The sequence below is a fragment of the Cydia amplana genome, chromosome 27 (genome assembly GCF_948474715.1).
Source record: "Cydia amplana chromosome 27, ilCydAmpl1.1, whole genome shotgun sequence".
NCBI lineage: Eukaryota > Metazoa > Arthropoda > Insecta > Lepidoptera > Tortricidae > Cydia > Cydia amplana.
Genome location: NC_086095.1, coordinates 2,695,504 through 2,708,336, shown reverse-complemented (window position 1 = coordinate 2,708,336; position 12,833 = coordinate 2,695,504). Strand labels below are relative to the sequence as shown.

Genomic DNA, 12,833 nt, shown 5'->3' with positions numbered 1-12,833 from the left:
CAAGTAGCAGTACTGATAGTTCCGCTACTCGATGCTAAATGTCGACTGTGAAAATAATAGTCTTCTTGGTACCAAAACTGATGTATGGAGTGATAAATCTATATATTTTTTTCCCTACTAATGCTCACGTGTTGGGCGGTTTGGCAAATATCACTCAAAAAATCTTCAAAAACCCCTCCTCATGTGATTAATGGACGCTTCTTTGTGGTTATCTATTATGACTTAGTGCAGGGGTTACCAAATGGCGGACCGAGGTCCGGATCCGGACCGCCGACCTATTTAATTTTTTCGCTTTTTTAATAAACTCAAGTAGAAACGGATCGCGATGATCATTTTATTTAATGGGTCAATCAACTATTTCTTGTTGTTATTCTGTCCCATCAGCGAGGAGACAATGGTAGCATAGATTGTTAGAAGAATCAGTACCATGTTCTACTAACATGCCCAGTAGATGTCCCATTATGGAAAGCTCTTATAACTACCATAGAATGCAAGTTTGGTTCATTTAAATACGAAAAAGCTAGAATTTTAAGAGTGACTCAGGAGACCGTAACCATAGCAACGTGTGACAAGAAAAAGTTGATTAACCCTAAAGAACCGGACCCCTGAAGTCTACATATATTCTTTCCGTTGAATTCTTTGACAGTAAAAAAAATACTGGGGCGCTTTTTATATTTTAGGTTGAAATTTTTTGGTTATTATCAAATCGATAATTATCAGGCATAAAAATCACGATAATTATCGCGATGAATGTCAAGATAACTATCATTGATAATTATCCTTTCGAACCCTGGTTGGGCGGTTTGGCAAATATCACTCAAAAAATTCCCAAAAACCCCACGCGTGATTAATGGACGCTTTGCGGTTATTTAGTATGACTTAGTGCAGGTCACCAAATGGCCGCCGAATTATTAAATTTTTTCGCTTTTTTAATAAACTCAAGTAGAAACGGACCGCGATGGTCATTTTATTTTATGACCCGGACCCCTGAAGTCTAATTGGTGACCTGACTTAGTGCATGGGCTGGTGTAGGGGGGGGAAGGTCTCCTGGTCTTCGTTGGGAGGTTCCTGTTCGTCTCCTGAAGGCTCGCCTTCCTGGTCTTCGTCTTCAGAGGATGACAGGAGACCTGGACACACATTCATTTTAATTTCGTAATATATGCATAGAGAAATATAAGTAAAAAACCGGCCAAGTGCGAGTCGGACTCGCGCACGGAGAGTCCCGCACCATCAACAAAAAATAGAGCAAAACAAGCAAAAAAACGGTCACCCATCCAAGTACTGACCCCGCCCGACGTTGCTTAACTTCGGTCAAAAATCACGTTTGTTGTATGGGAGCCCCACTTAAATCTTTATTTTATTCTGTTTTTAGTATTTGTTGTTATAGCGGCAACAGAAATACATCATCTGTGAAAATTTCAACTGTCTAGCTATCACGGTTCGTGAGATACAGCCTGGTGACAGACGGACGGACGGGCGGACGGACAGCGGAGTCTTAGTAATAGGGTCCCGATTTTACCCTTTGGGTACGGAACCCTAAAAAACAGTGATAACTCCATACATCAGTTTTGTTACCAAAACGCGAGTTATTTCGTAGTCGACATCTAGCGTCAAGTAGCGGACATTATCAGTACTGCTAGTTGACAGTAGATGTCGCGGCAAACAAAAACTCTAATGCTGGACAATTTTGTAGCTAATATATTTTTAGCGGATTAACCGGAACTCTATTTTCAACCCCTGCCCATAATATTAGTTACTAGCGACCCGCCCCGGCTTCGCACGGGTTAACAAACTATACAGAAACCTTCCTCTTGGATCACTCTATCTATTTAAAAAAACCGCATCTAAATCCGTTACGTAGTTTTAAAGATCTAAGCATACAGACAGACAGAGAGACAGAGAAGCGACTTTGTTTTATACTATGTAGTGATAAATTGTTTTAGTAGTACATTTTTCGTCAGTAGCGCAACTTATGACATCTGGTGTCAAGTAGCGGTACTGATAGTTCCACTACTTGACGCTAGATGTCGACTACGAAATAACTCGCGTTTTGTTAAGATAACTGATGTATGGAGTTACCACTCTTTCTTTACTTATGTTTCTCTATGAATACCAATTAATCTTGGTTTTATTAATGTAAATTAATTATTTAATTACCTGCGGTGAACTGTGGGTTAGAGAGAGCATCGGGCCAGTACCTTTTGCTGATGGAAGATCCATTTTTGCTCTTCTTGCCACCTGGAAAACATTAAAATACATTATTAATAAAAAATACTTCAAAAATCAATGCTAGAGTTGACTTTGAATAATTTTACGGTTTAGACCCACTTGTTTTAAGTCACTCGCGCGACATGTTTCGGAGAGCCTAGGTCTCCTTTCTCAAGCACTAACAAGTAAGTCCAACACCGTTAAATTATTCAATGTTAGTATGTCTCACAACAGTTTAAATTCGATTAGAGTTGACTTTTAAGAAATCATTATACACAATGTACAGTCACCTGCAATAATATGTTACACAACGAATGCCGCAAAAATATCTGTCACGATCTTATTTGTAGAGCCATAAGAGCGTGTCACATATTTTTGCGGCCTTCGAAGAGTAACATATTATTGCAGGTGACTGTACCTAACAAAAATAGTGGGGATCCATTTAAGGGCATATTCGGTATCGCGTTCTGATTAATTAGGAATAAATAGAAGAAAAAAATATTTTAATAACAAAACTTCCGTGAGACACAGACATATTAAATATATTAAAAACATTTGACACCATCTCAGGGCCAAATAGAAACTTGTCAGGTTTTATTTATCATGGTAATTACGAGTACGTACCAGGCCTAAGATGATGTTTTTTAGCGCAGTCTAACATGGGTTGGGATGGTAATGATGATGAAGATGGTAATGATGGGATGGTAATGACAATTTAACTCACCTGGCTTGTCCGCACAGTTTAGCATGGGTTGTAGGATGCGACTACGAGCGTTTAAAAACCAGTTTAACTTGGAGTAAAGTAAGCCTACTGTATAATAGACTATATAACATACATGTATATCCTATGATGTTTTTTAGCGCAGTCTAACATGGGTTGGGATGGTAATGATGAAGACATTTGTGATGGTATGGTATGGTAATGAATGATGAAGATGGTAATGATGGGATGGTAATGACAATTTAACTCACCGGGCTTATCAGCGCAGTCTAACATGGGTTGAGATGGTAATTATGAAGACATTTGTGATGGTATGGTAATGGTGTGATGGTAATGACAATTTAACTCACCAGGCTTGTCCGCACAGTATGCTTGACTGGGATGGTAATGATGATGAAGATGGTAATGATGGGATGGTAATGACAATTTAACTCACCGGGTTTATCAGCGCAGTCCAGCATGGGCTGCAGGATGCGGCGGCGGGCGTTGATAAACCAGTTGTTGACTTGCAGTAGTGTCAGCCTGGTCTGCGCCGCCAGGGTACGCTTTTCTTCCTCAGTCGGGTATGGGTGCTGGAAAAGAAAGGAAAAACTTATTACAAAGTTAGGAATCATTCTGACCTAAGAATCAATTAACTGATATATTTGTTACAGTCACTGTTCAGAATTACCTTGACCCGCTCTTATTTTATTCTCTTAACAATAAAGTCGCGTCAAGATCATTTTAACACCTCGCCCGCTTAGCAACTTCTGCTGCTGACTGTACAAAGCGAAGTGATTATTTTTTCCGAAAAACTAATATATTTTTGGGTTATTCCAACTTAAAATCACGAGGACCGTAAATAACAGTTTACCTTGTTTTTTCATACATATTTTAAGTGTCTGTTTTGTGACGGTCCATACAAAATGGATGTGACACAAAATCGCAAAACTGTTTTGCCTTTTAAAATCGATTCTGTCGAGTGTCGAGTCCTCGGGAGGGGGTGAGAGGGAGAGGTAGCGGCGAGAGTTGTTGTTGTCCCTGTCACAGGTCACGCTCAGAGCACTCACCACTAGATGCTGGAACAGCCAGGCGCGCATCACCTGCGTGGCGTGACGGGGCAGCACGCCGCGCTTGCCGCTGCTGTCATCCTCATCCTCAGGGGGGGGGGAACCGGAGATTGAGGAACAAGAATTGTTGGAGTTAGTCCCTGGACAACAACAAAAATTACGATAATCAAATGTGAGCGTTTTCCAAAAAAAGTGTACATGTCATTCATGTCTTCAAATTCTTGGGCTCATTTTACTCAGAATCATTTGTACATTCACGCCTCATACATGAAAAAATGTGTCGCAAAATTTTGTATGAAAAAAATTTTTTCCAGTGCGTCACGTTCATACAAATAAAAAATAATTTCATACAAGAATGTGACGATCAGGAAAGGAAATTTTTGGACACATTTTTTTATGTATGAGGCGTGAATGTACAAATGATTGAGTAAAATGAGCACAAAAGTCAATATTTTGAAGACATGAATGAAATGTACACTTTTTTTGGAAAACGCTCATGTATAGTTGGTCAAACCAAAGGACTATGCGTCAAAATTGCCCCAAAACCAACAGAGTTGAGAGTTAAGTCATTAGATAGGTATTTTTCTGTACTTCATTTTGTTCTATGGGCACCAAGCGGAATTCCATTGCAGAACTGAGATATTGGTATTTTAGCCAAAATGTCGTCACCCTTATTACCTAGGTAATAGAGTCCACCGCCGGGCGAGCGCGGCAAATCATTCGGTGTGCTCGCCCGGCGGTGCGCAAACATCTACCCTGCAGCAATTAATTTACTTACTTGGACTCTATTGCCTAGGTAATAAGGGTGACGACATTTTGGCTAAAATACCAATATCTCAGTTCTGCAATGGAACTCCGCTTGGTGCCCATAGAACAAAATGAAGTACATAGAAATACCTATCTAATGACCTCTCATTTCTGTTGGCGTTGGGTCCAGGCTCCATACAAAGTTGCCCATGGTCCTTTGTCAGTCTAAAATAAAAACCACCGCAAAGAAACTCGCTTTCCCGTAAAACCGCATCATTTCGGTCGTCGCGACATCTATTGTCAAGTAGTAGTCTAGGGTGTTTCATTTTTCCGAATTTTCGATTTTCATCTGACTTTGCTCGAATTCTGGTTCTTCCTGATTAAAAACGATTACATACCAAAAAAAAATTAAATCGGTGAATATTTAGAGGTTGCACAACATCAACAAAGTTTTCTCAAATAACCAACGACTCTACATCGGAGGGTAGAAAATGGTTTAAGCGGCTACCATCAAAGCGGTGAGTAGTGTGATACTGAACTTTCTACATATAAATCAATTTTAAAATTAGTAGTTAACATTGATTTTGGTTACTCGATAAATGTTCTAATTAAGATTTTTCAGTTTTTCCACCTGTTTCCAAAGGAAAAGTGGTTTTATCGTGTTTTAGACGCAAAATTCAGTTTTTTCATTACATTTTAGTATCAGTTAATTATATTTTTATTTAAAAAAAAAGTTAATTTTTACGCAATGTATGGGGTTCTCGCTCCACATTTTCAATTTGTGCAACCTTTAAACGTTAATCGATTATTATGAAAATTGAAATAGATAGTTTTTAGAGTGGGGAGACTCGATTGGTGAGCAAAGTCAGGAAAAATATCACAACTTTTTTTTCGCCATACAAAAGTGAAACATCCTAAGCAGTACTGATAGTTCCGCTACTCGATGCTAGATGTCGACTACAAAAATAATAGTCGTTTTAGTACCAAAACTGATGTATGGAGTAAGCATTCTAATCTTACTATATTTCTCTATGTACATGGCCGTAAATTTAAAGAAGAGAATAAAAAGCCGGACAACTACGCGTCGGACTCGCCCACCGAGGGTTCCGAACTTTTTAGTATTTGTTGTTATAGCGGCAACAGAAATACAACATCTGTGATAATTTCAACTGTCTAGCTATCACGGTTCATGAGATACAGCCTGGTGACAGAGAGACAAACAGACGGAGAGTGGTGTCTTAGTAATAGGGTCCCGTTTTTACCTTTTGAGTACGGAACCCTAAAAAATGAATTCCGCAATGAGGTTTAATTAAAATTGTATTTACCTGTGAAAGAATCTGTCGATATCAACCCGGCACCGATTTGACTAATTGGCGTGGAGCCTTGCACCACTAGGGATTCTGAAAACATATTTTAATGTAAATTTTAAAACACTCCGTTTGGTCAAGGTTTTTCATTTATCGCCACTCGTTGCGAATTTCGCACTTATATCGCTATTAGCGACCCGCCCCGGCTTTGCACGGGTTAACAAATTATCAGAGCTCGGCGGGGGTGAGCTATTTACCTTATAATTTGACATGTCTTACGTCATATTATAAGGAAAATAAATCACTATTAAAAAAACCGCATCAAAATCCGTTGCGTAGTTTTATAGATCTAAGCATACATAGGGACAGACAGCGGGAAGCGACTTTGTTTTATACTATGTAGTGATTTCTAGGCGAGGTAACAAAATGTAAATTGGATACATAATACGGTCCTTATGCTTCAAGTGCAATAAGGTCCTTTTTATCTGAAATTCTATCAAAAATTATGATAAAAATGTCCTTATTGGACATATAGCGCTGGTGGCTTAGCGGTAAGAGCGTGCGACTTGCAATCCGGAGGTCGCGGGTTCAAACCCCGGCTCGTACCAATGAGTTTTTCGGAACTTATGTACGAAATATCATTTGATATTTACCAGTCGCTTTTCGTTGAAGGAAAACATCGTGAGGAAACCGGACTAATCCCAATACGGGCCTAGTTTACCCTCTGGGTTGGAAGGTCAGATGGCAGTCGCTTTCGTAAAAACTAGTACCCACGCCAATTACTGGGATCAGTTGCCAAGCGGACCCCAGGCTTCAGGCTCCCATGAGCCGTGGCAAAATGCCGGGACAACGCGAGGAAGATGATGATTGGACATAAAGCATTAGGATTAGGACCCTTCTCTAATGGAAAGCCATATATTATACTAAACTTATACCCTCGACCACACTACTAACTGTCAATCGGTAAACCTTATTGTAAAAGCCATAAGGTCCACCGATGAACAGTTAAGAGTATTGCTGTTTTTAGGTATTAAATCTTGTTGGGTTGTGAGTAAATAAAAGAGGTGACGGATTTGCAGTTTCTGATTGGTGGCGGTAAATTGTTCCAACACTTCGTTGCAGCATATCGGAAGCATAAACGAATTTTTTAAAGCGTTCTTTAATATCTATTTTAATAAAAAGACAGGTCAAGATTGTTTACCTTCTTTCTAATGCTAAAAAATAACGAACTATACCACGCAAATTATAATAATAGATATGATAGAATAGATGGTGATAATGGTGTGTGTGTACTCACGCGGGTCGGGCCTGGGCGCCGCGAAGGGCAGGTCTGCGTGGAACACGGGGTAGGAAGGCGGCGCTGGCAGCGCAGCCACGGGCGACTGGAAGTTTTAATAAATAGTTATTTTCGATACAAGTGCGAAAAAGAGGAAATTCGAAACGAGTGGCGATAAATTAAAACACGACCGAAGGGAGCGTTTTAAATCGACACGAGTTGCGAATTACCTATTCGCACGTGTATCGAACAACGTTTTACAGTACATATGGCACTTTAAAGTTTCGACATATGCACGAAAAGTGCTATTTTACGCACTAGTGCGGAAAAGTATGTACTGTAAAATAAATTTCACCACACCAATGCAAGGTAAATACTAACTGTAAAAAATCTTAACGTACATTATTCAATATTTATCAGTAATTGTTTGTCACATTATCATTAGTCATAAAACTGAAACCATAAACTTTTCAGAATTTTCGTAAGGTTATTCTATAGGTAGATAGGTTAAGTTAGGTTTAGTTTGTTTGATGGCAATCCTGAAAAGTGACGCGTTTCTGAACCAAATGAATTATGACTAACGAAAATGCGGGCAAACAATACATTATGACTTAAAACTAGTGTTGTGAATAACGCTCATTTCGAGGCTTAAAGACTCGAACCCTTAAGACTCTCGAGGCCTAACGCCTCAATGCGGCAAAGACGATTTCTGACATCCATACGCGTAAAATAAATAAATACAAATCTCAAATATAGTCGAGTCTTCAAGACTTACGAGTCTTGAGGGCTCGAGTCTTTAAGCCTAAAAATAAGCGTTATTCACAACAATGCTTAAAACTGGTTGGGAAACAATAGAGACCCATCCAAAACATACTAAAATTGTAATAAATTAGCAAACACCACAAAACCTATACAAGTATAAATTAACGTACATTTCATACCTGATACTGTGGGGAGTTGGAAGTGCTGGAATGGTCGTCTAAGGATCCCGAGAGATTATTATTACTTTCCACGCCACCTGGAATAAAACACAATATTTGATCAAAACAGCAGTTACAGTAATATAATTTGAGCCTATATACGTCCCACTGCTGGGCACAGGCCTCCTCTCATGCGCGAGAGGGCTCGGGCTATAGTCCCCACGCTAGCCCAATGCGGATTGGGGACTTCACATACACCTTTGAATTTCTTCGCAGATGTATGCAGGTTTCCTCACGATGTTTTCCTTCACCGAAAAGCTAGTGGTAAATATCAAATGATATTTCGTACATAAGTTCCGAAAAACTCATTGGTACGAGCCAGGATTTGAACCCGCGACCTCCGGATTGCATGTCGCATGCTCTTACCGCTAGGCCACCAGCGCTTCCAATTATATAAATATTCCAGCAGTTACAATTACATAAAAAAAATATTCTTCTCATTCTGTCGTATCGTGTAGGTACCAAAAAGATTTAACCAAGGGTTGAAAATGACTCGTTACATCTGAGAAGTATTGGCGTTCGAACGAAGAAATTCAAAATTAAAACGTTAAAAAAATTATGAAGAGAGTTTCCAATTCTAATTGTGACAATTTAAAAAATACACTTTTTAAAGTAAGACGCCCTTAAGAAATAATCTTCAGTTTTTACATATACTACTTGTTTACTTCTAATACGGCCCGGCAATGGCCGCAGTCCAGATGTTAAGAAATTGCTCAATATTCAACTTTTGTTTACCTTGTCGTCATGTTAAATATTACGTATCTATACAAATATAATTATAATTGTTAAGCATAAAATAAAGCGATTGGTACCTACGAGTTGTAAACAAAATGTAAGGACGGTGAATCCTGACCCACCGTGATACAGTTCACACTAGTACGGGGGTCAGATGACACTTACTTGCCTGTTGGTTTTGTACCATAAAACAATGTAAGTTATGTAAGTAGTTTAAGCACCTTTATAATACCAACCTGCCGTGTAGTCAGTCCGCAGCAGATTTTCGCTCTGCATCTTGGTCTTCAAGCAGGCGATGTACCGTCCGCAGAAGTCGCGGCACAGCTCCTGCACCTTCTCTAGTTCTAGCAGGTGGATCCTGAGCACCTGGAAGGCAGAAAAAGAATAATAAGTACGCCTGTGCACACCGGCTGCGTGTGCGTGACGTGCACGTGCGGCGTTGTAGTATACAGATCCTTATGAGAGACGGCACACCGCTTGCGTGACGTGTGCGTGTGCGGCTCCAACAGTGCACGTCACGCACACGCAGCCGATGCCATCTTAGATGACGCTTTAAGGTAAGAGTAATCGCTTCAATCGCAAAAGGCGAATCATTGTCTGTCAGATTTTTAGGGTTCCGTACCCAAAGGGTAAAAACGGGACCCTATTATTACTAAGACTTCGCTGTCCGTCCGTCTGTCACCAGGCTGTATCTCATGAACCGCGATAGCTAGACAGTTGAAATTTTCACAAATGATGTATCTCTGTTGCCGCTATAACAACAAATACTAAAAATTAAATTAAATAAATATTTAAGGGGGGCTCCCATACAACAAACACAATTTTTTTGCTCTATTTTTTGTTGATGGTGCGGAACCCTCCGTGCTCGAGTCAGACTCGCACTTGGCCGGTTTTTTATTATAAATCAGATAGCCCAGTAAGTATTCAGTCCATCGCTTTCACCCAATAGACTAGTACATTATATACGATTACTAGCGACCCCCGGCTTCGCACGGGTTAACAAATTATTATACATAAACCTTCCTCTTGAATCACTATCTATTAAAAAAAACCGCATCAAAATCCGTTGCATAGTTGTAAAAATCTAAGCATACATAGGGACAGACAGCGGGAAGCGATTTTGTTTTATACTATGTAGTGATATGCAATCCATGGTGCAAAGGTGCCCATCACACACTCTGTGTTTTCGCGTTAAATTTTTGAAGCGCAATGAACTGCCTGAAAGGACCATGGGAAACTTTGTATGGAGCCTGGACCCAACGCCAACACAAATGAGAGTTAGGTCATTAGATAGGTATTACTATGTACTTCATTTTGTTCTATGGGCACCAAGCGGAATTCCATTGCAGAACTGATATATGTATTGGTATTTTAGCGAAAATGTCGTCACCCTTATTACCTAGGCAATAGAGTCCAAGTAAGTAAATTTATTGCTGCAGGGTAGATGTTCGCGCACCGCCGGGCGAGCACACCGAATGATTTGCCGCGCTCGCCCGGCGGTGGACTCTATTGCCTAGGTAATAAGGGTGACGACATTTTGACTAAAATACCAATATCTCAGTTCTGCAATGGAATTCCGCTAGGTGCCCATCAGGGATGTTGCGAACATCCGCATCCGCATCCGCAACCGCGGAACTTCCGCATTATTTTCAACATCCGCATCTGCATCCGCATCCGCATAAAATCGATGCGGAGCTTATGCGGATGCGGATGTCAAACAAATCGGTACAGGAACGTCTTAGCGGCGGCGTAAGTGCTAGGTAATTTCGTCATTACCTATAACGAAATCGTCTAGATCCAGAAAAGTCGGCCAAGTTACTGTTTATTAAAATATAACGCACCTATATTCTTGCTCAAATACTAAACGTTTCGTTTTTTTTTTTAATGATACTAAAAATGTAATATTTGACGTTTTATAAGTACCTAATCTTGACATCCGCATCCGCATCCGCATCCGCGGATGTGAGCCTTTAAATATCCGCATCCGCATCCGCATCCGCGGATGTCAAAAAATCTGCATCCGCAACATCCCTGGTGCCCATATAACGAAATGAAGTACAGAAAAATACCTATCTAATGACCTATATATAACTCTCAACTCTGTTGGTTTTGGGACCATTTTGACGCATAGTCCTTTCATATGGAATGCTCACCTGTATGCTCTTAATCATGAGCCCGTCAATCTCCGGGTCGTCCACCAGGAACGGGCGCCGGTCCCGCCGCTGGTGCTGCACGAAGGCCTGCAGGTCCGCCCCGAAGGCGTCCGCGGCCGGGGGCTCCGCCCCCGCCGTGGCTTGCTCGCATCGCTCGAGCAGGAGCGCTAGCAGCGGGAACAAGGGATGTCTGGAATGAGAAATAGGGTTTTTAACCCGTGGAGCGCCCTAACAAGACACGTGTGCTAGTAACTAGTATAGGAGTTCCATACTACGGTAATTCTGGGGCGCTCCAGGGGTTAATAGGGAATATTACGCAAAAGTCCGCGTAGGGGGCGCCACATCAACAACAAGCTTGGAGGATATAATCAAACGGAGACGCCATGTCTGTAATTTTCTGTACAAAACAGTCTGCCGATTTTTGCGGGGGAGGGGAACGTCAAATGTATGCGTAACGTAAAAATAGCCATGTCAGATAAACGTCAGTCCATACATTGTGTATGACCGTTGGCCGCCTATTTTCGACAGAGGGGAAAGCCTGTTAATGGCTACTCCGTTTAGTTGTATCCTCCAAGACAACAAGTAAACAATCTAAGGGTCTACCGCAAACGAGAGAGTCGACGTTTTGTTATGTAACCTCTCTCTATCACTCTTGCATATTCGAGCGATAAAGAGGCAGATAGCTGAGTTTCCATTTCGCGTGTCCCGGTAGGCCCTTTGTAAGCAAACCGCTTTGATGTATCAATGTCATATTTGATTGTCTGTGAAAACTTGTCAAAAAACAGTTTAAGGTACAGTATGTATAAGTTATTCTATGGTATACTTAAGTCACTAGTGCTGCACTCTGGCGGCCAAACATTGCAGTAATACTCCCTATTGAGCGAGCGTTAGCGAAGGTTGCCGTTTCAGCTTGGGCGAAAATGCTTTCGTATGTCCTGATGTTCTCCTCTACATGTCGCATTTCTCAACCGATAGTCGTGAAATTTTGTGAGCAGGTTCGGTAGTTAGAGAGTTCATTAAATTGTACAACGGGACTTAATCGCGAATTTAAATTTTAAGATTTACCTCCGACGGTTCGAGGACGGCGTTGTCCCCGTGGTCTCGGAGAAGACTGGCTAAAGTTGACATCAGCATCTTCTAGCCGCGCTAGTTTTCGAACTACCCGCACTTGGTCTTGTTTATCAGCTTGAACGTTTTGAATAAGACACAATAGATACACGGTCCGCTTTTAATACTACTTAGTAGATGGCCGCTTCGTTCCCCTCGAACTGCGCTTGGTCGCAGCTTCAATCCCAGCATAACTCTACCATTTGTTTTCTATAAGGTACACAGGCCGCTCCTATAAGGTACCTACACTTACTTGTAGACGCCCGCTTGCCCACCTCTAACCGCGCCGGGTCGCCATCAGCTGTGACCTTCGTCCTTCTTACCATAAGGTGCTATAAGGTACACAGGCCGCTCCTATAAGGTACACAGGCCGCTCCTATAAGGTACACTTACTTGTAGACGGCCCGCTTGTCCGCCTCGAACTGCGCCTGGTCGCCGTCGGCGGCGGGCGCGGCGCCCTGCATCCCTAGCACCGCCCCCGCCCCGCCACCATCTGAAACAAACAGACAAACACGTTAGACACAGGTGTACAAAACTGGCGTATAAGATG

General features: G+C 41.3%; 1 protein-coding gene across 1 annotated transcript in view; it reads right to left on the bottom strand.

Annotated features, from left to right (window-relative positions):
- Window positions 1-1,011: 1,011 nt before the first annotated feature.
- The window catches only part of LOC134660482 (homeobox protein PKNOX2-like), a 35,897-nt gene continuing 24,075 nt past the window's right edge, over window positions 1,012-12,833 (bottom strand). Inside the window, exons 2-11 of the mRNA XM_063516249.1 lie at window positions 12,677-12,776; window positions 11,177-11,366; window positions 9,260-9,389; window positions 8,250-8,326; window positions 7,330-7,414; window positions 6,051-6,125; window positions 3,979-4,118; window positions 3,366-3,501; window positions 2,158-2,238; window positions 1,012-1,127 (exon numbers count right to left, since the gene is read on the bottom strand). Coding sequence (XP_063372319.1) covers window positions 1,012-1,127; window positions 2,158-2,238; window positions 3,366-3,501; window positions 3,979-4,118; window positions 6,051-6,125; window positions 7,330-7,414; window positions 8,250-8,326; window positions 9,260-9,389; window positions 11,177-11,366; window positions 12,677-12,747 — 1,101 coding nt within the window. The 5' untranslated portion in view covers window positions 12,748-12,776. The remainder of the gene's footprint in view (window positions 1,128-2,157; window positions 2,239-3,365; window positions 3,502-3,978; window positions 4,119-6,050; window positions 6,126-7,329; window positions 7,415-8,249; window positions 8,327-9,259; window positions 9,390-11,176; window positions 11,367-12,676; window positions 12,777-12,833) is intronic.